Consider the following 27,802-nt stretch of genomic DNA (forward strand, 5'->3'; position numbering starts at 1 on the left):
TTCACGTAAATTTAAAATTTATTAAAATTGTTATTATGGCAGTGTAATATTGAAGGAAAGATATCACGCTGATGTTCGTAGCACGATGTATTCTGATACTGTAACGTTCTATAATCTTTCTTTTGTCCATCGAACATTATTGTTCCTTTCAGTCTTGAACTCCTTGCAGCATCGTTCATTTAAGTAGAGGATCTAATTTTGGATGATACCAGAATATCACATGTTGGTCAGATCGAGGGAAGAGTTTTCGTATATCTGCAAAATTGAATGATATTACTAAACAATATGACAAAAAATAACCCAGTTTAATGCATCATTTTTCGATGCGTTGGTTGTATTCTAAACACTGTTGAACCATTTTGTTGTAAAGTTCATACAGTCTCTGGTCAAGTTATTCGACCCACTATAAGATTCTATGTAAAATCTTAATGTTGGAACGATCACGAACAACCATCATCCCATAGTAGGGAATTCGGACTGATTTATGATGGTCCAAGATAAAAAAAAAACCTAAATTTTTTTGATGGTTTATTTCTGAGAACCAACAAGAATTCCCATTAAACCATCATGGAAATGTAAAACAGTTGGAACCATCATGAATCGGTTCGAATTCCATGATAGTCAAATTTCTTTTGATGGTTAACCGTCATAGTATTAAAGTCACATTTTCCATCATGGAATGATGGAAGTTTGCTGGCATATAAAAAATCATCAACACGTAATGGAAATTGTTGGATCATGGTGACCATCAAAGGATGTTGGACCATCATGAATAACACTGAAACCAGCATAAACCATCAAAATTTTTTGATGAGACCATCCAGAATATTGACCTGGGTAGTCACACCAATTTTAAAAAAAATAGTTGCAGTTAACTACATTTGTAACAAAACAAAAATAATGTAATTTTTTCCGACTATTGCAATTCGTGTATTATATTTTATTTTATTTTAGTTCCTCCATATATTACATATAAAATAAGGAAAAATGTGTAACAAAAATTACATATAAGGTAAAAATTGAGTTTAAATAGGTTACCTCCACTGTATAGCTCCCTCATATTCAGTGTGTAAGTGTCGGTGCCTGCCTCTGGCTTAACGTAGAGATGCCAGAAGAGTCCCTGTTCGGCATCATTTGGAACTCCTGACACTGAATAGACGTCGAAACCTTCATCGTCCAATGAAAATCTAGAATTAAAAAAAAAATTTTTTATTATTTCTGTTTGGAATTTATTTTTTTATTGAAAAAGTAAGTTATAAATGAGGTCTTTCCCGTTTCCGTCAACAGATTTACATTCTTATGCAGAAAGAGTCCCGGATAGCAAAATAAGGTTTATTTTCAATCAGCAAAAACCTTTTAATGCAAACCTAAATAGGTTTGTTATGCGGTTTACGTGTAAACCTTCTCACATTAAAACGAGATCTGTGACAATTTGTTCTATTCTACGCACACTACCCTAATCCAAAAACTTGGAAAACATCCTTCTATGTAAAAACCTTAAATCGAGGTTGACTTAGGGTATTTCCATCGTGAATAAATCCTAGAATTAAGCTAGTCTTAAGGTAAAAATAATCTTAAATTTGGGTAATTATAAGGTTTCTTTTCGCAACGTCTGGTATGCTCAGCTAAAATCCACCTCGTCATGAAATTTTGATGGACAATGCAGCCATTTTAATGGATAATGATAGATAATGCCAATCACTAGTGTGACGTCAGTCCAATGATGAACCTAAGTGACAATTTTACCTAACTGGCAACATTTTTTAAAATAGCTTTAAAAAAAATAGTTTTTAATCCATTTAGGATGTAAGGTTTGAAACTGCAATATTTTTTCTTTATTGAAGAAAGGTTTTTAGTACAAACATTTTCGTGATTATAAAAAGAAAACTCCGACACTAGGTTGCTGTAAGGTTATATGCTTTCTGGGAGTGGCTTATTTTAAAGCAATTTTTACGTTTCCCTAAAATATGTCGATAGAAATTAGGCGAATGTGAATAATGTCCGATGTCTCAATCAGACATTACCGATAGCAATCACATTGCCTCTTTAATGAACAGTGCGGGGAAAAAAAGGACCACCCTGAATAACTGGTGATCTAATGATCAGATCTTCATGTTCTAGGACTCAATGGTTCTAGGAGGCGATCTCAAATATGCTAATTAATTAGTCCAGACGATATTTTAAGTAACGAAATCAGATACAGAAATGAACTTTATCTGAATAAACATAAATTTCTTTCAACGGATTAGTAGTTCTGACTCCCAAAGCTTCGAGGGTAGCCGCAGTGTGGAAAATAAGGTCCCCACGGTTTGGTCAGGAGAGCGATCCGAAGTTTGAGCCCCTTAATGTTAATTTTGTCTAATTAATGTTTATTTTGTTCTATTTCGAAAGCTTTTTAGGCGAATTGAAAAATTTTTGCACACAATAATAAAATTCGTTTATCCAAAGATAATTCCGTGAAAAAAAACCTTTAGTAAATATTTATTATTTTTTAATTATTTTATATAATAATATTAGTTGAAAAAAAATTGGATTGTAAGGTATACAACTTTTTACATAATTTTAAAGTATGTAATTTTACATGGCAAAATACAAAATCTATGCGAAACCGGTTGAATAGATCCTGAGAAATCAAATTTTAAAGAAGTCGTATATTTAAAATTTGAATTCTCAGGATTTTAAAAACCATTATTTCTTCGTTACATCGGCAAAGATCAGCGAATATTGATTCGATATTTCATTATTCGATTGATAGCGATATTTCAGTGAATATGGATTGTGAATAATGTGTAATTTTTCCATAACTTTTGGCAATGCGGAAATCATTTGAAACTTTTGTCGAAGAAAACTGAGTGTCAATTTTTAAGAAAATATCCATATTTTGAAAAATATTTGCACAAATTCTTTTTTTCTAACATACATATATATACATAAGGACGAACACTTTTAGAATTTTTCACAATTTCTATAGAAAAAAAAACCAATATATAAAGATATATTTGTAGAAAAATTTAATTAAAAAAAAGCGCTTTTCTGAATCAGAATATGCTTATTTAAGAGCATATCGCTGGTTTAAAGTTAAAACGACACTTTTGCACTCACTTTGCACTCACTTCTCATGTTATTTGAATGAGAAGTGAGTGTAGAAGTGTCGTTTTAACTTTGAACCAGCGATATATATTCTATATTACAAAACGAAGAACACTTTGAAAATTTTCCACAAAATTTTGCGAGTGAAAAATCATCGGAAACTTGCTTTTTATTAAAAAGTGAGTGCCAATTTTTCAGAAAATACCCATTACGTCAAGAATTATTTGCAGAAAAGTTTTAGAAAAAGCTTTTTACCTCGAAGCATATGATAATTTTAGAGCTCGCGTATCAGTTATATAAGGAGGGATATTTTGAGAATTTTTCATAATATTTTGCAAGGGGGAATCGCTTGAAACTTTATACTAGTGCGTGTCAGGTGTTAGAAAAACTCCTATAGATGTTGAGAAATATTTGTAGAACATTAAAAAAAAACTTTTTTTGGTTAAAAACCTTCTACTTCTAGAGCTTAAGCGTTACTTCGGTACTGAAAAGAAGAAGAGAATCATTTGGAATTTTTCAATGTGGCAGTCATTGGAATTTTGTGATGCAATAAGAACTGAGCATTGGTACTATAAGTATGAAGCCTCACCTAAAAAAATGAAATAATCTGGATACAGGTTAATCGCCAAAAAGCCAGCGAGAATCTATATATATATTTCTCTTACACGGCACCAAAAAAAGCCTCATTACAACTCCCCGAATGGCAACGTTAGAAAATCGACCAATGATTGCTGCTAAAAATGTCACATGGCAAATCTAGATGAGGTGGCTCAACATATAGCGCTTTTAAAAACGGAAACTGAAATAACCAGAGAGAGCATCAGCATGTTGTTCAATTCAGCTGCTGCAATTTCATACTATTAAGCTAGGCAGAAGTGAGTAATCTTTGTCGATAGATCTCTATTTTAGTATTTTGTCGAAAGCGCTTTTTTTGACGAACTTATGTAGACAAAACCAGTTTTTAGTCATGGACAACTTAATCTTGGCCTCTCTAGGGTTAGATCATTTGACAGTCTAACAATGATAGCTCCAAGTCCGGACATTTATAATTGTGTGTTCTTAATCTTTAATAGTAATTATTTTTTTGCTATTATTTTTTTGCTAAGCCCTTAATTTTTCTCAGTATTTGTTCGCATTTAGTATTTACTGCAAATTAATGTTTAGTCTCTGCAAGTTTTTCTTTTGTATGTCAAACTTCTAAGACTTATACTTACGTTTTTAACAAAGTTGTGAATCGTTTATGGTTATTAATTTTTAAAAACATAACGTTTATGCAGGTTTTTCCATTGCAATTCACTTATTTCAATTTTTAATAGACTTAATTATAACCAAAATTTTAACATATTTGAAGAGATATCAGTTTTAGAAATTTTATCTTAAGATTTTATACTATAGCACATTTCTAATAGGTTTAACGAATTACATGTCATTTATTTGAATTCAAATTTATTTTAATGACTTAGTATTTTCTAAAAAGATGTATTTTTTTTTTAAAAAAAAAGTTGTTATATGGATTTGAATGATTGTTTTGAATATTTAGAATTTTGTGCATTTGCAATGTACCTAAGTAAGTAGCGAGCGAAGCGAGCTTGGTTTGCGAAGCAAATCATATAAGATTGCGTAGCAGTTTTCGGGGGTTGGAGATCGTTAGCGAGCAGGCGGCGCAGCCCACTAGTTTAATATAACCGTGTAACTGAAACCTTTTTGCTATTAAAGAACCACAGCAGCTTAAGGAAAATAGATAAAAGTTGTCATCGCCTTATTACGATAACGGGTTACCCATTGATCAAATTCTGAATAGACTCCATTAAACATTTCAAATCACGGTTTGCAAAAACTGTCTCCATGGATGTTTGTCGTCGGATTGGTTTTCAAATCCTGCCTTACGCACGTGTTTCAAGACGTCACACAATACTTTTCCTTCTTCACCATTCTTACTTATATTGAAATCACCGGTAAAGCCAGTCATTATACGTTAATAATAAAAAGAATATAAAAAATATTTTCAATTATTATTATGTAAATACATTAAAAATGCCTGCTAGTGAAAATAAAAAGAAAAACAGCAGCGGTCGCCATAGCAACGCAGGCAGTGACGACGCATGCGCACTGTTTACTATTACTCTTGAACTCAGATGAAAAGTGTTTGGACGCCATCAAATCCAAAACAAGACCCATTTCGCCATTGGGTAATAATAAAATATGTAAAATATGAAGTCTCACCTGAAGTTTTCGTCTTGGTATTCGGCCACCCTCATCATTTCCAAAAAGCTGATTCCCTGAGGTACTAGAACTTTCAAAGAATGAGAACTGACCAAAGACGAGCCAAAATAAATAGAGTAATGTATGTACTGCTTTGATCCCACAAATTCCAACATCTCAGATGGGCTCACCTCTGTAAACATACGTTTTAAAAATAATCAATCACTAAAATTAAATACATATATCAGTGTGTGAAAGATAATAGGCATTCTTCACAAGTCATTTTAAAGAGTCATTATTAACCTTTTTCTTTTTTTAGTAATATCAGCGTATCTATAATTTTTTATATCTTTAAAAAAAATGTCATAGTGGTGGTAAAATACCAATTAAATTGACATTAAAAATAATTCTTTTATTAACAAGTTTATGAACACTTAATAACTCATCAAGATACCTAGTTGCCAAAAACATTTTAAATTCAATTATCAAGACAATAAGCTATAAATTCATAATTTTTTTTTTTTGTAAAAACTTATTTTAAATGATTTATGATCGATCATTTAAGACAGTGTTTCCCAAAGTGTGGTACGCGTACCCCCAGGGGTACGGGAACAGTTCAGAGGGGGCACGCGTTTTTATGCGAAATATCTTGCAACAAACGAAAAAAAAAAATTTATTTAAAAAACTTCAAACAAATTTTATGTAAAAACAAAGCTAGCAATGAAAATTTACGATTACGTATTTTTCTATTGGCTATTTTTTGCTGAGTTAACAATTAATAGTTAGTGGTGTTAAAAGCCAGTTGTAATTCTTAACTTTTGTGCAATGCGCTACGAAAAATTTAAAAAGGGTACGCAAAAGTCATAAGTTTGGGAAACACTGATTTAAGAGAAGCAATTTTCCTCTCTTTCATTCATTCTTTTTCAATTCCTAACTATTAGTGCACGCTCTCCCTATTATCTTGTTCAAATTTTCAATCATTCATAAAATACTTTTTTATTCATTCACTCAACTTCAAATACATTTTTTTAAACTTGGATAACACTTGATGTTATTCAAATATTAATTCATTAATAAGTTTAATTAATTAAATTTATAGTTTTACATGAAAGAAAAAAATAGTAATCATTTAATAAAAAGTAACTGAAATAAAATTTTTCTTTGCTGACCTTAGTAAGAATTGACGTTAATTTTTTTTTATAAGTTAACTTGTTTTTATAGTATATTAGAATTTTAATGTTTATACTTTTAGTTGATAAAGGCGATCTGATCATCTGCAGAAACATATGATTCCATGTAAAACAGTAATTAGTAATCAATATTTTAAAGGTTTAATAATTTGAAAATGACCAAGATTTAACCAAGGAATCACCTATTAATCCATTTGGTACAAATCTAGATTGTATTAATCGTAACTAAATCTAACGTTGTATCAATTCGGCGCAAGCCCAGTACGATTAGTATAAACAAGTATTATAAAAAAAAATTTAAAGTCAATTCCTACTTACGTAGGACTACTTACTTAGAAAATTTTTATTTTAGTTACTTTTTATTAAATAATTAAAATTTTTTCTCTAACATAAAACAGTCTCGCAATGAACTGATCGTTAAGACACGGTTCCCAGCAGATTACCGATGTCAAGCAACACTGGCTGCGGTCAGTGTGCGGGTCAAAGTGCTCGACTTCGCGCGCAGGTCGTCGGGCTACCGAAGCGGGGGTGCCATCCCCTCCGCAGAGGATCAAAATTGCGATGGCATGTCTTCGGATCATCCTCAGGGACGTTTCCCAGGCCGTCGCCAATAGCCCATTGTGCAGCTCTAGTGCGACGTAAATGAACAACAACAACTTACATAAAGCTAAAATGAATTCATTAAATTTAATGAATGAATTAGTATTTGAAAAAACTGTATTTACATCAAGTGTCATCTACTAAAACTTTAAAAAAATGTATTTGAACTTGCATGGACGAATAAAAAAGTATTTTATGAACAATTCTTCAGTGAACTTATCTGACACAGCGAATATAAAATAATTAAATATTTAAATGTGAGCAATAAATTATTTTTTTGTTCAAATAAAGCTATAAGTTAGACATTATCACTGATGTATCTATAAAATATGTGAAAAACGGAATCGCGTATAGTAAAATTTAAAACAATGACTAACCCATCAGAAAAATCAAATTTCAAAAATATATTTCTTTATTTTTCTAAAGGCTAATTAACGTATACCAAATATGTATATTAAATTTTGTTCCTTTAGATGTAACGTTTTAAAGTTGAAGGAAATGGGAAAAAATGATCATTCTCAACAGGATTCGCATGTAGCTCTATTGGTGGGCAAATTGAATTCAAGGGATGCAAACCAAGGAGGCAAAAACAAACCTAATTTCTTAACAATTTAAAAAAGAAAAGAAGAGGGAATATTTTTTCTTAAAAATTCGTAAAAATATAATTATTTTTTACATAAACACAAATTTTAGAAATCTCGAAATTTTTTGCCATAGTAAAATAAATAAACCCATGACTATGTGCCCATTACGTTTAACTGAATATAAATATGAATTGTTTATCTGCAATTGCTTAGAGATTTCTTTTAGAGAAAAATGATTGATAAATACAATTAATTGAAAGTAACAATTATTACCACGTGTTGCGTTAAATGAGGCACACCTTATGTTTCTCAAATGTAATAAACTTCGTCCATTCAGCACAGGCAATACATAATAGGTCGCCAAAAAATCACCAAATGAGCCATCCTCTCTCTGCTGTTCCTTCAAAAACTGAAGAGTCTTTTGCGCCTCCCACTGGATTGAAGCGTTGACAGACATAAGTGCCTGAAACAATAATATCCCATTTACAAGCCGGATCTGTCTCCGGGAAGGTTTATTTCCAGTGAATTACAATACTGGTTTTTTTTAAAATTTTTTTATACGAATTGTGGCTAATAAATGGTAAGATTGAGACTTCGATAGAAGTTTCAATCCTGCATGGCAAACGCGGCATAGTAAACATGGCAAACACGGACGAGCAATAGCTGTAATGGGTGAAGCTTTCAGTTTTCCATGTGAGACTCCGTGTCTGCAAAGTATTTTATTCTATTTCGTTTTATTTTATACCCGTTGTTGAACAGTCGACCCAATTATTTTGGGTTTACGACTACTATTGTTCAACTTCGTAACCTTGTAATTTTGAACCCAATCCAGAAGACAAGAGAACTCCTGGATCAAGTATTGGGAGAAATTTGCTTTCGTGGAGGACTTTTTGATGGAACTAACCCGCATTTGCGTTATATGGAGAGGAAAACCTCTCTGGTCTGTGCAAACCGGGTGCGGAATTCGTATCGACTGGGGTTCGAACCCCGTTCGTCTCATTGGAAGGCGAACGCTCTATCCTCCGAACCATCGCGGCACAAAAAGCATATAGTAATAAACATTCATATACGCAAATTGGAGAGTGGATTAAGCGTTTCTAAGTACAACATTGTAGTGTTCGATCATCCGCATTATTCACCTGATCTGGCAATATGTGACTTTTCTATCCAAAATTCGTATGGAGAGTTTCAGGCATAGAGGAAGGTAATATATTGCAAGTGAAAAAAAAATGAATGAATCCCAACTATTATATTTTGGTGTAACAGTTTCTTTTTTTTTTAGCCACACCTCGCATATTATAAATCATGCAATAAATTTCATAAAAATTGTTCAAATGTATGGATGTATTGATTAAAATACTTTTCACAATTAAACATAACTAAAACTGTATCATATGCTAACAATTATTTTTAAAATGGTGTCATTATTTTAATTAAATATTTAGTCAAAAATAATGTTTAGAACTAATGTTACGTGATATGCATTTGTGTTTTATAAATATGCTTCGAAGGCTAAAAAAATTAACTTTTATGTAACAATATAAAAATATGTTTTTATAACTAAATCTTTAAATATTAATCGAAGAATTATTTGTGAATAAAAAACTTAAATATTACTTAAGTAAATGAAACAATATTCTATACTACTCCTCAGAAAGACTAAATGAATTAATTTAATTTATTCCCAAATCGAAACTTGAAAAGATATCAATTTTTTCATCATAAAACATTTTATTTCTGTAATCTAATCGTACACTTCTAAAACTAAAAGGCTATTATAAAAAGAAATGCACAGCTCACAAAATAAATAAATAAAAAAAGGCTACCCAGAATAACTTTTGGTTTAATCATTGGATCTCCGCATTCTGAGACTCAATATTGATGTCACCAAAAATATGCTAATTAATTAGTGTAGACTGTAATTTCAGCCATGAAATCTGGAAAAAAACGCACTTTCTTTAAATAAACATGCCTTTTATGATTCCCAAAATATTGTGAGTAATCGCAATATGGGAAATATGGTCCAAATACTTTGGTCAGGAAAGTAGGCCAAGATTCGGAACCCTTAATGTGAATTTTACTTTTTGCGTATTTTGCCATACCTCGAGAACTTTTTAAGCGAACTGAAAATTCTTTGTATGCAATTATAAAATTCGTTTATCTCAAGATAATTCCATGCATAAAATAACTTTTAATGAATATTTATTATTTATTTAATAATAGTCGAAAAAATTGAATTGTGAAGTTTTCAATTTATTCTTATAAAAGAATGAAATTTTTTCATAATAAAATTTAAGGAGGGACAGCGGTCGAATAGTTTTCGAGAATTCGATACAAGATGTATTTTTAAAATTCGATTACTTAAGAAATATTCGACTAAGTTATAAAATATACAAAATTTGAGGAAAAAATTTGAATTGTAAGGTATACGTCTTTTTAAAGAATGAAATTTCACATGGCAAAATATAACATTTGACCGAAAGCGGTCGAATAGTTCTCGAGAATTCGAATTTTATACAAGACGTACTTTTAAAATTCGATTTCTCAGAACTATTCGACTGAATTCGCTCAAAATTCGTGTTTTGCTAAGTGATTGAAAAATTTTATACCTTGCTGCTTTAAAGTGATAGGATGAATTGTATACCTTAGTTTAAAATTTTTCGACTCTCAATAGATAAAATAATAATAGTTTACTAAAAGTTTTTTTTGTATGGAACTGTCTATAGATAAATAGATTTTATCATTTTGTGCAAAAAATTTCGCTTCACTTAAGTGATATAGTGAAATACGCAAAAGGTAAAATTAAAAATAAGAGGTACAAGTTTTGAACCATCCTCCTCTCCAAACTATCAGGACCATATTTTCTAGATTGCAACTACTCCTTATATTTTGGAAGTCAGAAATGCAAACCCGACGAGGCCTTTTGTAGCTACAAACCATGCAAGCCAACAATTTTAAATTCAGCGACTAAAATGAGTTTATTTTGTTCTTGATCGTATTTCTAACCTCTTGCAATTTATTAACTGAATTTATTTAGTTTTTGTATTTTAACAGAGGTGGCATTTTTATTCCTTTACTTATATTTATTTTTAAAATATCGATTATCTTTTTCCTAACAAAACAAATGAAAGACATGTTTTTTAAAAAATATCAACCAATCATTATGAAAAACCAGGGTTAATATCCTCAAACCTAATAGTCTTCAACCTTCTTTTAGGTTATATCTGACACTGTAAAAAATTTTCATATTTTTAAAACCACCCATCTCGCTAAAGCTCGTAAGATTTTGATAATGTTTTTTCACACTTAAATAGCATTCGTGTTAATAATATTTACATCATTTTTGACAAAGATTCGAGAAATTGGATGGTGGTCATATATCCAATCTAAGTACTGACCTGTGCGGTCAATGCTGTACTGTAGACGCTACCAAAGCTTCCATCTTCAAACATTCTCTGCTGTATATCAGAGACAGCATTGTAGAGGGTCTCGTGCAATGACATACGGTAAGCTGGATCTTCTAAAGTATTCTGGTGCACATGACATGTGAATGCTTGAATGGCGAGGCTTTGCATATCTACCAGAATGGAGAAAATGTTAAGCACTTCTTTTGTATTGATGTGAGCTTATGTATCTTATTAAGCATAAGTGTTTTATGCCAAACATATTGTTATGTTGCTCTAATTATATGTTAATTATGTATCTACAATGCAAAGACTGCATTGTAGAGTGTTTCGCTGAATGAAATTCGCTAAGCTGGATCTTCTAAAAAGTGTTCTGGTGCACATAACCACATATTGCTTGAATGGCAAGGCTTTCCGTATCCAGTAGAATGATCTAGTCAATTATTTTTCTACTGTATTAAATGAATAATTTATGTTATACTTTAAGCTATTATTTCAATGTTAAATTAATTATGCTATTTTTTCATTAATTGCAATTAAAAATAACGCAGAAAAAGTCACGCAAGTTAATTTTTCTCTCATGCCTATTCCCATGAAGATATTACAGAACAAAGACATCGGAGCAATTGAATTACAATTCAAATCCTTTTGCATTTTTCTAAGGATTTTAGAAAATTTAAAGAATTGTATAAAGATGACTGAAAAGCATACGTTTTAAGTAGGAAGTAACTACGCTGCTCAGAGAAAGGAAAAGTTTCCTTTACAAATATCATAGACTACAAATGTCATTTTGAACTTTATTGTGTATTGCAGGATGTAGATTACTGGAATCATATGTAACCTTCCAATGACATGTATACCGTGCAGCGGTCAAAAATTTATATACAGAGACTACATCTAAAGAGACTACTATATACAGAGATTAATAATAGAATACAGAGATCATTTTGAACTTTGTTGTGAATTGCAGGATGTATATTGCAGAAATGCAACCTTCCAAGGAAGTGTATACTGTACAGCGGTCGAGCATTTGAACCACTTAATGTTATAATTATATTTTTTGTGTACCTCGTCATATCTTGAGAATTTTTTAATGTGTATATACATTTAAAAAATGCAAAATAATTTTTAAAAACGTTACATGATCATGATAAAGTAACTAGGTTCTGACAGAGAACTCTTTTCTTGATTAAATTAGCCACCATAAAATGCTCGAGAGATTTTTCGGTTCAATATCAGAGGGTGGAAAAGGAAGCTTGAAATTGAGAATATAGCTGAGTTGCACATGACAGTGCAAGAATCTCACCCAGCCCAGCTCAGTTTATGCACATGCGGACCCGAAAGTATTTCCTCAAATACGTAAAATGATTGGCGATTTCTTACACTACAGATCGACGGTACGCCGAAATACTTTGTGTTTGAAAGAATTGTAAAGAAACGTTGAATAGAACTATGTCAAAATTACGCTTTTGCATAATGCTTGCCGAAAATCGACGTGGTAACGAACAAAAAAATCTAATTTTCGAAAAAGGAAAATTAAGCACTTTTTAAAAACATTCCATAAAAAAGCACCTTTAAGGACTTATTAAAAACGAAAATCGAAAATAAGCACCTTTAATCACTTTTTAAAAACGTTACACACCATGGTAGCATTGTTTTCTATGAAGATAATCATACCTTTAGCCATTTCATCAGCGTGTCTCTTCGTCAACATCTGTTTGATTAAATTTTGTACTTCTGCGGTAGATAGGGAACTGTTGGACAAACACAGGGTCAGATAAACGTAAGGATTGACGAAGTACTGTCGCCTACTGAAGTTTTCCCTCATTTTAGTTCTCAACACTTCTATCAAGTCCATTCCGTGAAAATCTCGCGGATTCTCGCAGACAGCCAGTAAGGCGTTGATCATCTTGGCCAGCTTATTGATGTTGAATTCTCCGGAGTGACTCCTGAAAACAAGATGGAAAACGTTCACATTTCCAAATTTTAATGAAGCAATCATTCTGTAATGTTTATTGATAAACTACTTTTAAGACCTTCTTTTAATGCTTGGTATTGAACTATTATATTCTTTGTTAGCTTAACGTTTCCCGGTGGGCATCTGTGAACGTATGTCACCAAGGCTGGCAACATGCCACAGATACCTGTTCATAGGGTTGATCCCCATGTCAAAATTCTTGATGGTCCGATCAAAACATTTTGATGGTACATGGTGGTTTCAGTGCGATTCATGATGGTCCAACATGACCATCGTGAATCACCCTCATCCAATATGCGTTCATGGTTTTTGATATGCCAACACACTTCCATCATTCCATGATGGAAAATTAAGCTTGAATACTATGATGGTTAACCATCAAGAGAATCTTGATCCTCATCGATCAACAATCCATGATAATCCGTGATGGTCCATGGCGGTTCCTCCTATACACTTCCATGATGGATTAATGAAAATTCTTGTTGTTTCTCAGGAATATACCTTAAAAGCAATTTTTTTTAAATGTTGGACCATCATAAATCACACAGAATTCCTACATTGGAATGATGGTTGTTCATGATCATTCCAACATTTGATTTTTAAAATACTATGATGGAAATTCGTGATAGTCCATAAGGGTACAACAATGCATTTCCATGATGGTTTAATAATAATTATTATTACTTATGATGGTTACCATCATCCAACATTTCCATCATGCGTTCATGATTCTTGATATGCCAACAAACGTCCATCATTTCATGATGGAAAATGCTACTTTAGAACTAAGCAACATAGTAACCAACATAATAGCTACTTCAACCATCAAAGAGAAGTTTGATTCTCATGAACCAACAATCCATGATGATCCGTGATGGTTCATGATGGTTCCAACTGTACATTTCCTTAATGGTTTAAATGGATATTTTTGTTTGTTCTCAGGAATATACCATCAAAACAAATTGTTTCTTTTTTGTTGGACCATCATAAATCAGTCCGAATTCCTACAATAGGATGATGGCTGTTTTTGATTGTTCCAACATTCGCTTTCTAAGATACTATGAAGGAAATTATTATCTTAATACATTTATATATCTATATTTACCTTATCTCATATCTTAAAGTTTCAGGAAGGTGACAATTTCTTCATAGCAGCACTAATGAAAATGCACGATGATAACATCTTTGAAGGAGTTGTATTCTATGTAATTTTTTATTTGGGCTTATCGTGAAACTTTTTTATGCTTCAACATTTTAGCCAGAATCACAATAAAAGCCCGATTCTTAGTTAATTAATAATTATAATGAAATAACATGTTTAGCAAAAATTTAACGGATTTAACGAAATCAGCTTCATAATGTGTAGAACTATCAGAACACAAAGAGTTATTGAAATTAAAAAAAAAATATTTTTTACAGAGTTGACAAATATTTTAATGATTAATTACTTACAGCTAGCATTGAATATCTATTTTTAAAATATGGAAATTTTATGGCCTTCAAAATGTTCTTAAACATGTTCTTCCATTAAACTCCTCAATTATTTGACATATCGATTAAAAAAAATTCAGTGATAGATAGCGTTAAAATGACGAAATACATAAAATATTTAATTTATATGGGCTATTCAGATTTTTAAGTCACAAAAATGTTTTAAAATTAGAAGAAAAAAAAATGCTTTCTCTTATTTTTGGTTTTAATTTTATATTTAAAAATTTTTTCTGGAGGGGGCTCTTTACTCGGACAACGATTAACACTGCAGTTTTTTAAGTAATCGTATAATTAGTTCGTAAAAGAATAGCAAATAATGGAATAACCTTAACAGGAAAGCATCTTCTTGCAATAAATCCGTACCAAGCTGCACCATAAACCTTCGTTTCATCAACTCGTAGTCGCCATTTCCAAATGGAAACCCGTTGTTCGTCAAAGCGAGAGCTATCAGGGCCCTTCCAGTGTCTTTTCCCCAATCGCCACTGGAATGACGCTGTTTCAGAAGCCACGCCACTCCCCCTTTCAAGAATCGAGCATTCTCCTTGCTGAAAAAGGACGCGTAGTCTTTGGCAAAGTAAAAAGGCTTATTCGCCGCTTTCTGTTTCTCGAAAGGTCTCAGGTTCATGTCCCACATGGAGTATTCTCTCGAATAAGGACCATTGTAATACTTGTATCTGGATTCCATCCTTAGACGATGATGGTGACGCTGACGATGGGAAAGGATTGGCAACGGCCGTTCGTTCGATGGTGAAGGAATGATATTGACGAAGAGGGGAGGACGCTTTCCTAGAGTTTTGTGATGAGGATACGTGTCTGTTGATCTCGAGACATTGCTGTGTCGTGCTGGGGTATATGAAGACGTGGTGGGAAATGGTGCAGACGATTTCGTTGATGAGGGTAATACTTCGTCGTGCTTCTTGGCATGGAACGTGCTAACAGATGGGGATGTCCCAAAATCATAAATGGTAACTGGAGTTGATTTATCTTGGTGATCGCGCGTGGGGAACAGGAGCTCTTCGCTTGACTCAGACGATTCACTGGATGAAGACTTCTCATCTTCATCTTCTTCTTTTATGCTGACGTCGATGATGTCATCACCCTCATTGTCATCGATGTCTATTTCATTCGAACCAGATGCTTCGATAGGGTCGGGGGTCGTAACAAGAACCTCACCTGTGGAAGACGTAGAAAAGTATATCAGATAAATTCAAATAAATGCTACGAATTTACTGTTCAGTATATCTATATCCCACCTAATATTTGACGCTAAATATGCTTAACTTTGAAACAAAATCTCAGAATTATCGCATGTTTCATAACGCACGTGCTTTGGTAATAGTCATAAGAATTTAAACACGTTTTTAAATACTGTAAAATGTTATATTATTAAAAAATATTCCTGAAATGAAATGGTTTTTAATAAGGCTAAACGCTTATAAAAATGATAAAACTATAACGTTATTATTAATGAAAATGATTATATATATAAAAAAAGTGAAACTACATCCTTATAAAGTGAAGAGCAATTATCAAAAACATAAAATTGGTTCTGCCATTTAAGTACTATTGATATGATGAAAAAGCCTATTTGAGGTATTATTTCACTTCATATATTCTGTTCCGAAAAAATACAAATAATAAACATTCTGATTATTGTCTACGCAAGGCGTTCAGTAATGGCTAGAGTTGATATTTATATTGCCCACAATGTTAATTAAATATGTTAAATGCAAAATATTTTTCACAATGTGGTCACATACGTATTTGTTAGGGTGGAAAAACCACTATCTAAATCTAAAAAATCACTGCAGATGAAAGCGGGGCTATCAAAATTATATTGATCAAGTTTAATTACTTGCATTAAAAACACTTTCAAGTTTCACAGGGCAATTAAATGGATTCCGCTTTCCTAATTAGTGTTTCGACGGATCAGCTGCATCGTCACTAAAATATTCATTTTCAACTCATAGTATGAATAATTTTTGTACTTCAATTTTGGCAAGGATACTTATATATATATATATATATATATTAAGGGTGATAATGACTTTACACCCAAGTAAATAGATGCACGGGAAAGTGTGAAATGTTTCTACACCAAATATAATCTATTTCGTATTCTTAAACTTTCACTTTTAAAAATTAAAGCCTATTTTTGCTTATGAGATTCGATTAAAAAATGCAGATGATTTGTGATGCATATTACAAGCATTTTAATGCTAAATGAAATTTAAAAAAGAAATAGATTTCATTAAAACTTGAATGGATTGGATTTTAGGATTTTATTTATTAGATTTCATTTACTTTTTAACAGAATTTCAAAAACTTATTGATTTTTTTAAAACTTTAGTTTAAGAAACTTGAAATTTATTTTTGTAAAAAAGAATGGATATGAATACTCTTATTTTATTTTATAACCTTCGTTAAACAGCTGACCCAAACTTTTGGGTTTACAATCACTAATGTTTCAACTCCGTAGCCTTGTCATTTTGAACCCAATCCAGAAGACAAGGGAACTTCTGGTTCAAGTAGTAGGAGAAATTTGCCTTCGTGGAGTACTCCTTGAGGAAACTAACCCGCATTAGCGTTACATGGAGAGGAAGACCATGGAAACCTACCACGGCTAGCCTGACGACAAGGGGACTCTAAACCATGATTTGCCTACCACTGAGGATATTTTACGTCAGCACTGTGGTCGGTGAAAGCCGTATGCGGAATTCGTATCGAGCGGCCCTGGCTGGGATTCGAACCCGGTTCATCTCATTGGACGGCGAACGCTCTACCCCCTGAGCCATCAAGGCTCGAATATGAATACTTGACAAATTCATAATTTAATTTTTTCTTCCATGTATAAGTTTGCAATGATACGAGTGAAAATACTTTCTAGCTGTCGACGTTATTTTTTACGCTTAAAATGAGAAGTAGCTTATGTCATGTTGAGAAATTATTTGTTATATCACAACAAAATGTTTCGTCGTAGCGATATGAAATGACGTATTTCTAGTGGTGTCACTGTATAAAATAATTCTTTTCTGGTGTGAACTAATTTTCTATATAAATATAAGCGGCACCGAATTAATAAAAAATGTGTTGAAATATTGTCACACAAATACTGTTGGACCCCGATTTAACTAATTCATAGAGTCCGAAAGTATCATTCGCTAAATAGAAGATAATTCGTAATATCGAAAATCGAAATAGAAAAAAAAAGACTTACCTTATGGAATATCCGCGAACATCTCTAATGAACAAATATACAAAATAAATAGAAATCTTTCACTTTTTATTCAAAAAATTTAAATACAGGAAATGATTGACAGCTGATTAATTTGAAATTTAAAAGTATTTCGTCAGTAAAATTTTTTTCGACCGCCGGAATAATTCGTTAGTTCAGGGTTCCATATTCGAGCCTTCATTTTAATCAGAGAGGAAGAAAAATTCGTTAAATCGCGAAACTCGGTACACAGGGGTTCGTTAAATCGGGGTCCGACAGTAAACGTGCTTAAAAAATGCTGAATTCTGATTTTATTTATTTTTAAATAGGAGAAAAAAACTCTTCTTGATCTTATTAATAGTATTTTCTCTTAGACAGAAAAATTAATTATTGTTAATTGTTTTTAATAGTTACATATTTTAAATAATGCTACTTACAATTTTGCTCATCGTCACCACCTTCACAATCTTCATGACCATCGCATTTAGCATTCTTTGGAATACACACTCCTGATTTACACAAGAAATGAATTTCGGATGAGGAGCATTTATTTGGATCTTCATCCCCTACAAGTTTTTTAATGAAAAGAATAACAATGGGAACATTGTAAGATTCATTGAAATAACACATTATAAATATAATAACAATGACTCTTAATACTGTAATGTTAATGAAATATCATTGTGTATTTTGTGAGGTGATACATTGGGAATATTGTAAGATTGATTGAAATAACGCAATAAGTGAGGAGTGTGTGTGAATGTAATAATAATGATAGTGTAACATTCTTAATACTCCAATGTCAATAAAATACCATTGTGAATTTTGTAGAGTGATTTTACAGAATTTGATATTTTCAAATTACAAATTCTTAAAAGGGCTTTTAAAAAAATCATACTTACTTTTCATAAGTCACTTAAGAGAAAAATATTGATGACTCTCTATTTATTAATGAAAGATAGTTGCTTTAAGGAAATGGGCTACTTCAATGAGGTCATTCATTACTAGAGAATTAGCATAAAAAGTTTATTCACCAGACAATAAGAATGGAAAATTTATTACTTTATACTCTTGGAGAAGCCGCAAGGAAAAAAAACCATTTGATATCATAAAACCGAGTATCAACGACTCGAAGGTCAGATTTCGAATTGTTGGTTTCCATAAACGCACGCATGAAGAGAAAATAAAAATTGCTTCTTGAGGATTTTGTGTTTACTGATTTATGTCTTTCGAAAGGAATAAATTCAATTGATTTATGAATAGGCGAAGATATTTATTGGAAACTCCACACATAAAAGAAATGGGCTGGCTGGAGATTTTATTTTATGTTGAAACATGACTCGGAGAAAGTATAACTGGGATTCTCATTCAAACTTAAATTCCCTAATCATTGAAAATTTGTGTTATTGTGAGGGAAAATTCAGTTGTGAAGAAATAAAGTTTGAAAAAAATTTTCAGCTACGGTAAATTCTGGGATATTGAGAGTTTAGGCATTAATGATAAAATTCCGAATTCACCTTTAAAATAAGAAACTTAAAAACAATTTGAGCAAAATATACAGTCCGTCCGTGGCTAAACTATTGGACGCACTCTAAGATTTTATGTAAAATTTTAATTATCAGTATATGCTGTACAGCTTTATTGCTTTTATGCGACTGTTTACTCTTGTTTACATTCGTGTATTAATAGGTTAAATGAGACGGTATATTATATATTTGACTATATAAATAGAGCAGATAAATAGTTAAATCACCATTTAAAGTTAGATTAATAGTTAAATTACTATATGAATCAATAGCTGGATTAGTAATTAAATTACAATATAGATTAATAGTTAAATTACCATTTCTGACAATTTTGTCTTAAAAAAGGTCAATTAATTTAACATTGCATTTTAATAAAGATCTTTAATGTTTCATTATAATAATGTTATCTTTAATGTTTCATTATAAAAATACTTCATTATTTCTCATACACATAAATCTTAATCTTTATTCTCTCATAAAAATGACGTGTTACTTAGGTAACATGTCATTTTTATAAGACATGTTACCTTATTATGTCATTATTATACCTTATTATTATAATATCGCTATTATTCGTTTGGATATTGTTTAGGATTTTGGGGTTACTATATATATATATCATATAATAAATCAGAATATAGTAATATAAAGTGTTGCATCGAAGGAGTTCAAAATAAATTTCTACGTTTTCTGTTCTACGAAACAAGTAGGCAATATCTTTGTGATATGACGGTTTTTATGTTGTGAAAATATTTTTGATATTTATCAATTTTTATTTTTCAGAAAAAAAATACTTAATGTTCAGATTTATTGCTCTGATATTTTAAATATATTTTATTTTTGAAATCTGCACAAAATATTTATAGTTTGTGAAAAAATAGCCGATATTTTGTGAAGAGAAACTATATTTTGTGAAGAGAAAAAAAAAAAATTTAAAATACTTACACCAAGAGACCTTTTTACAGTATTTCTCATCACTTTCATCTGGACAATTAGTTGTACCGTCACACCATTTTTCTTTTCTGACGCAGTCACCGCAGCAATCACAAGGAAAATCTTCTTTCTCACATCCTTTAAAAAAATAAAAATCTTTATTAGTTAAACAGAAAATTAGTCGCAAAAAAGTAACTTTAGAGGTCACTGATGATATCTAAAATGCAGCTAATATATATCTCGTTTGATTTGTTAGTTACCAAGGTTTGGCCCGTAAATGGATGTGCGCAAGGTAATATTATACTGGATAATTTAAAGAAGTTTATAATTAATACGTTTGATACTTAATTATACAATTTTAATGAAGTTAGAGAGGAAAAAAAACATGAATTGCCTGTTTTGCGCTTATTTATAGCCACGGATTTGCCCGAAATGAATTTGCACATGGTAAAAATTGTATAAATTAACAAACAAGTCTTTAGTAATTTATTTATAATAGCATACTCAATGATTTTATAATAACATACTCAATAATAAAAAAAAACAAGCAAATACATAAAGTTATAAACTCGTTAAAAGTTTACTTTTTGCATTTGTTGGAGAAAAAAAACGCTGTCTTTTTGTCTAAAATTTTTCATACTATTTTGACACCAGGTAGAGATTAATTTTTTTAATGCGTATGGAATTAAAAGAAAGGGGGAAATGAGAAAATATGTATTTACGACGATTCAAGAGTGGACGGTAAATTTAACGATCATTTTAATACAGGACGTTCACCATAGAATATCCTTAACAAAGAACGATAGATTTTTAGTTGATATCCATATTTTTTACTACATCCTCATCGGAGATCGAACAAAGTAGGTAAATAAAAAACAAAACATTAAGAAACGCTCGCCGAATTGGCAAACAATCTTAATCATGACGGCAACAAATTTAGGTTCATGACTTTTAACAATATGGAAGAAAGGCAGTAAAACAATTTCCGTCTTGGGTTATTTAGCAGTATTTTTTTATATTCTGTGAGTACCTGATATCCCCATTCTAAAAAAAAGAGATCATTCGAAAGATTTAAATATGTAAACAATAAATAGCAGCAGTAAACAATTTTTTTTTTGCTTATCAAAGAAAGCGTTTAAGAGCTATTTTCAATAAACAGTGAATGAAAGGCGAATCTCAGAAGCATGAATGGAAGTTCCAAAATGGAAGAATGTTCTTCTCATTTAAGTGAAGAATAAAAATGATAAGGAAGGAAGTGGACGCCTTCAACAATTAAAAAACACTCCATCCTTCAACCATTTCAACGTCTGACGCCTCACTTTCTAATAAACATGCCTCAATCATTCTTCACTCACACATTCTGAAGGAAGGGAAAACTGGTTTCTTCAATTCTACTACAGACGACAAAGATCTCAATGATTATATAGTCAATAAATATCAATTTTTTTTCTTCCATATAAAGCTAAAATTAATTCATCTAATTTACTGAATGAATTAATATTTGAAAAAAAAAACAGTATTAACATCAAGTATCATCCACTATAAGTTTAAAAAAATGCATTTGAAGTTGAGTGAATGAATAAAAAGTATTTTATGAATGATTGAACATTTGAACAAGATAATAGGGAGAATGTGAACTCTAATAGTATGAACTGAATAAACAACAATCTAATACATTATATATAAAGATATTTTAACAATTTTTCGAATTTTTACACTAATTAATATTTTCGTAATTCGACTGAAATTAGTCAACGCTATTTTGCTTAGATGGTAGTTAATAATAAAAGTTATCGATACATTTTGTGATATTATCGCAGAGGAACATAAAAAAATATTGACAGGACTTGAAATGACACCCTATATTGCTAACACTATTTCATAAAATTTATCAACAATTTAACTAATTTCAATTTACTTCTAAAGAATTAAAATATACAGTTTTAAAAATGATTCTTTTAAGAATATTCAATACATATTCCATTCGTCAATTATCCAAAGTATTCGGCACGACAATGTAGGGGTACCCATCACCCCCAAGGCTATTGTGGACATCCCTCCAAAATAGTTTAACCTCCCATTCATATATTTAATAACCGTCGTTGAGTTTCTGACCCAATATTTTGGTTTATGACGACTACAAATGTTCAATTCCGTAAACTTGTAGTTTTGAACCCATTCCAGAAGACAAGGGAAATCCTGGATCAAGAACTAGGAGAGGACTATTCGTGGAGGACTTTTTTGATAGAACTAGCCCACATTTGCTTCACTTGGTTAGGAAAACCACGAAAACCTCTCACGGTTAGCCTGACGGCAAAGAGACTTTAACCCACGATCCGTCTACTACTGAGGATATTTTACGTTAGCACTGTGGGCAGGGTTCGTTGATTTAAATCAGCTTGATTTAAATCACGATTTAAATCATGATTAAAATCAAATGATTTTTTTAAAAAAATCATTGATTTAAATCAACTGATTTTTATATATATTATATTGATTTTAAAAGTTAAAAAACAGTGCTTTAAATTATTGATACTTTTATTATTTTCTTTTCTTAGTTTTAAAATTTATTTTAATTAAATTGCTGCATTAATTAATTTTAGTTAACGAAATTACTTTCTTTCTTGGAGTGTGTTGAACACATTTAAAATTACATGTTTAAAAATCTTTTGATTCTTTACATTGAAAGTACAGATTAAAGTAAATATTTAATGCTGTCTTAATATAGACTTGCATAGCTGTAGAAAGTAAATAAACATGCTTTTTTTTCAAAAAGCAAATGTTAATTAAAATTCTACCTTTTGATTAAAAAAGCATGAAATTCAAATCTACATTATAGTTTATTGAAGGAAATTTCTATATTTCTAAAGCTTGAGGTTATATTAAAAAGAAATTACCTTAATATGCCAAAAATAGAAAAAAAAAAAAAAGCTGAGTTCAGATATTTTTTTCCTGATATAGTGTCATTCTTCCCTATCAAAGTCTATTTTTATAAGCAGTAGGGTTATTAACTGGTTTTTATTTTTCTTCTCATAATATGTTTACGGTATCTTTGAAATTATCAGATTTTCTTTTGTGAAAAAAAAATTCCAATGAGTACATAGATTTTTTTAAAAATGTTTTTTAGCTTAACTTATGTATTTTGATAAAGGATTAAAAATGAATATTTTAACATAAAAATATATAGATTGAATATTTATTTTTTGATGAATAACAACATTTATAAACACAATCTGCTGCATTTATTTTGCCATTTTATAAACCATGAGAAAAAAAAGAGATCACAATTTTAAATTAAAATTATGCTATGCTAATTTAATTTCAATCATGCCTTTGTATCAAAATGGCCGCTATGCATTATAATGAAAAATTATTTTAGTAAGTTAGAGCTTCTAAAATATTGTTATAATATAGTTTTAATATTAATTTAATTTTGATTAAACATTTATAAAGTTTTTTTGATCATAAATTAAAGCTCTTATAGTGTATTTAAATAAAAATCAAAAAAATCTGATTTAAATCAAAAAAATCCGATTTTTTTGATTTTTTTTAAAAAAATCAAAAAAATCACGAACCCTGACTGTGGGTGGTGCGAGCCGGGTGCAGAATTCGTATCAACCAGCCATCGCTGGGATTCGAACCCGGTTCACTTCATTGGAAGGCGAACGCTCTATCTCCTGAGCCACCACGGCTCCCCCAGTCCTTTAAACACAAAAATAAATACTATTTTCATATTTATTTAAATACCTTATTCTACCTCAATACTACCCGTTCTTCGTTGCTTTCACATTAATCTTAACATAACTAATCCACATTAGTCAAAAAATTATTAGTCCTGCCTACTAATAAATTGGTAGTAAAATTGCTCAGAAACCATTTTTTTTTTTACCATTACTTTTACTTTTCTGAAAATATCACTTAGCTGGTTTTTCCACTAAGTACTTAAATTAACAAAGCTAAAATTATTTCAATCTTTTAATTTACTATTATTTGTTGCCCTTTCCGGCGGCTTTACGTTATTAAGTTAAGCTAAACTATTTCCCGTCGTTCATCCTTTCAGAATAGAGATTTACTGTATTTAGCATCACTTAGCATAATACTATTTTCCGGGAGCCACTTATGAAAATATAAATTTACCACTATGAAGGAAATTTGTCATTTACAAATCCCTTTCTAAGGGCTGCAAAACAGTTATTTTTTTACAGTATCGGCATTAAAACTGCTTCTTATTAGTGCAGTGTCACCAAATATAATAATAAAATACTTTATATCTTTTCTGGTATATTTGGTACTTATTATGTAACCTTTCAACATTTAAGTTTTGCGCATTTATTAGGGGCAGAAAACTAAACCTGAAATTTTAAAAACGAATTACATTTTTTCAAGATCTTGGTAAAGACTTAAGAGCATGACCATTTGTCTACCTGACACTTCTTTTATTGTTTAAAATATATGAAAGGAAAAAAAAACATAATGAATTACGAATAGATATATTGTAGTTTTATTATATTCATAATATATAAAAAAAATTGATTTTCTATATATTTTATAGCCATCGTTGAACAGCAGATCCAATTTCGGGTTTACGACTGCTAATGTTCAACTCCGAAGCTTTGTAATTTTGAACCAAACCTAGAAAACAAGACCAAGTTGGGAAGAATTTCATTCGTGGTGGACTTTTTGATGGAATTAACCCGTTACATGGTTTGCTTTACACGGAGAGGAAAACCACGAAAACCTCCCACGGTTAGTCGGACGACAAGGGAGCTTTAACCCATGATCCGTCTACCACTGAGGATACTTTACGTCAGCACAGTGAGTGGTGCGAGCCGGGTGCAGAATTCGTATCAACCAGCCATCTCTGGTATTCGAACCCGTCACATCACTGGAGGGCGAACGCTTTATCTCCTGAGCTAATATGATTTCAAGATAAATATGATGAACAGCTCTTTTTTTAATTAAAACAAAAAAATTAAATAAGACATCATATTTTAGAATTCGCACAGACAGTCTATGAGGTTGAAAATAAGTGTTTATTATCAGAATGGACAATCATTATTGATGACTACTAATTTCTGTCTCAAATATGGACACTAGCTACTGTAAAAATTCAATATTTTGAACGTCGGTAAATTTTCTGATAGACGAATTTTTTAATACTCTTATCTATACTATGAATAAATGTCATTTTTTTTTTTTTGTATAGATTTCCTCTTAAGTTTCCCTGCCATTGTTTTGTCTTCGATGAAACAACCTTGAAAAGACGTTTATTTTGACTAGTTACGACGGCCTCCTTTTTTTTTTTAAACATTAACATAACATTTTAAGAAACCAGTTTAGATGTTTTATTATATCTAAAATCTTATAAAACTGGCAATTATTATAAAAATTTTTTAAAGGTCATTTTTCGGTAAAAAATAAGGCAAATTTTGAATATACGCTAAACACTGTAAAAAAAATATTCTATCGCCGAAAGCAAAAAATCTTTAGAGGATTTCATTTAGGAGGCTATTAACTTGTGTTTTGAACTATTATTTTGAAAGCAAGTGTATATACTAGTGAGTTAGGGATCAATGTAATTAACACTAGATTGCCCAATGTTTGACTGCTTTTTCATTAGTAAAGAAATGTATCAATAATAATGAATAATTTTTTTTTCCGAGTGAAGTAAATTTTTTTATTGTTAATATTTACTAATAATTTGTTATATAACTGTAGATAATATAAAAATTATTAAAAATTAATGAAACAAATTTCTTTACACGCTAGTTATTCTTTCACAATGCAATCCTTGTTACTGCTTTTGGGCAATATAGGTATATACTAAGTTTTAGTCCTTCTAGTGCTAAAAAAGCAAACTTTAAAAAAAATTTCTGCTCTTGTCTTTGTGAAGAAACACAGATTAAAAATGAAATTCTACTTAGTTTTTTGTTCAAAATATGTGACTTATCATCGTAAACACTCTTGGAAAACTGTAGATAATTATTTTAAAAATAATAAGAGCTATGGTGTAAAACGTAAAAAAATTTGATTTCTAAATTCATAATAAATTAAATTTCGAAAATTTTGTCCAAAATCATGTTTTTTTATTAGTTATGTTTTCTACCTTAAGAGGGACAAAATGGAAATTAATATTTGAAATTTAAATACACAATAGCAAAAAATAAACGAATAAAAGAACAATTATTTTACTCTAAACTTTTCCTTTCAACACCTCCATATTTAATCAATATAAAACATTCAGATTTTATTTTAAAGGATTCGTAATTATTTTTAACTTCTAAAAAAATTTATTTTCGTGTACCAGTTCTAAAAAAATTGGTTGAAATAACTACGCGACATTTTACAAAAATGTAAAATATTCTATTTGTTTTAAATTCCTCATATATTGTTTTTTACACATTTGAACAAAAATGTATGAATATTTTCCCGCCACTACAAGAATATTATAACTTTTGATGGACCTGCATATTTTTTTTATATATTTTACTGAAACATGCGAATATTTTTTAGCTGCAATAAAAGAATCATAATTATTCTATGACTTGTAAGTTTTTTTTATACAACTGTTTTAAAAGTTATCAATCATTCTTTCACTTTAAGTTTTATTTTCGTCCTTTTCCTCAAATCTTAAGGAATTCCTCCGTTGGATGATTTACTATTATCAAAAATGCGAAAACTAATTAAAAAAAGTAAATTAATAGAAAGTGTTAAATAAATAAAACAAAAACAAAAAAGATCAAGAAAACGAAAATCAAACATTTTTCGACAACCCACCTAGCATCGCCGCTTATTTAAGATCGACAAGGAAAAAAGTTTCCTAATTTATTCTCTTTAGAAATGATATTTTATAATAAAACATAAATAAAGCAAACAAACAAAAACAATACACCAAGAAAACAAAAATCAAATAATTTGCCTAAATTGCGAGTAGGCAATGCAGAAAGTTTCTTAATAAAACTAGTTTAAAAATAACAGTGAAATCAGAAAAAATAAATAAATAAACTGAAAGAAAAAAAATCAAGAATACAAAAATCAGAAATTTTGTCTAAAATACAAGATGCAGAGGAAAAAAAAAAGCCTTTCATTTAAAAAATTATATATAGATAATTTATATTCATATTCCAAGCAAATTTTCTTTACCTGAATCCGACGATGTCGTCCATTGCGAGCCGAATAATAAAATAAGTAAACATCGCCAGTAGAAGTTCATCTTTCTAACTGATTCGGTCAAAGAGCTTTTTTAAGTGTTTTCCCCATGGGAAACACTTCCTCCTTCATTTAGTAAATGATTGAAGAGCTATTAACACAGATAAAAAAAAGAAGAAAAAAAAAGGGAGAGATAACTCAAATTGAATGAAAAAACATCGTTCTTTTCACGAAATCACTTCTAAATAATGCCTTTTTGATGTTAACTTTCATAAAAGAGTGAAATTTGCATATCGTTTGGAGCTTTTAAACGATGAGAACTCATTTATAGGGGAGATTGCGCAAACGTGATTTATCGCTGGATTGAGTTTAGTATTCAGAGTATTTCCAAATTCGAATGAGCTGCGGCTTCTGTATACTCAGTTTCTTTTTGTGAAGAAT

General features: G+C 30.6%; 1 protein-coding gene across 1 annotated transcript; it reads right to left on the minus strand.

The window, feature by feature from the left end:
• LOC107453134 (uncharacterized protein CG3556) lies at positions 1-27,802 on the minus strand. The gene is made up of 10 exons (XM_043052860.3): positions 27,356-27,802; positions 20,225-20,350; positions 18,191-18,319; positions 14,866-15,712; positions 12,748-13,019; positions 11,065-11,243; positions 7,940-8,129; positions 5,314-5,485; positions 1,039-1,187; positions 1-255 (listed from the first exon to the last, which is right to left on the minus strand). Exons 1-10 carry the CDS (start codon positions 27,423-27,425, stop codon positions 176-178), a joined length of 2,214 nt encoding a protein of 737 aa, XP_042908794.2. The 5' UTR covers positions 27,426-27,802; the 3' UTR covers positions 1-175.

Source organism: Parasteatoda tepidariorum, chromosome 5 (assembly GCF_982258835.1).
Source record: "Parasteatoda tepidariorum strain Cologne lab strain chromosome 5, Ptep-v5.0, whole genome shotgun sequence".
NCBI lineage: Eukaryota > Metazoa > Arthropoda > Arachnida > Araneae > Theridiidae > Parasteatoda > Parasteatoda tepidariorum.

Excerpts from the sequence above, each read along its gene's own strand:
- LOC107453134 (XM_043052860.3), bottom strand. The coding sequence starts at position 27,425 with ATGAACTTCTACTGGCGATGTTTACTTATTTTATTATTCGGCTCGCAA. Across the intron at positions 15,713-18,190 it reads TGGTGACGATGAGCAAAATT|GTGAGGTTCTTGTTACGACC; the intron begins GTAAGTAGCATT and ends CGTCTTCCACAG. Across the intron at positions 1,188-5,313 it reads TACCAAGACGAAAACTTCAG|ATTTTCATTGGACGATGAAG; the intron begins GTGAGACTTCAT and ends TTTTAATTCTAG.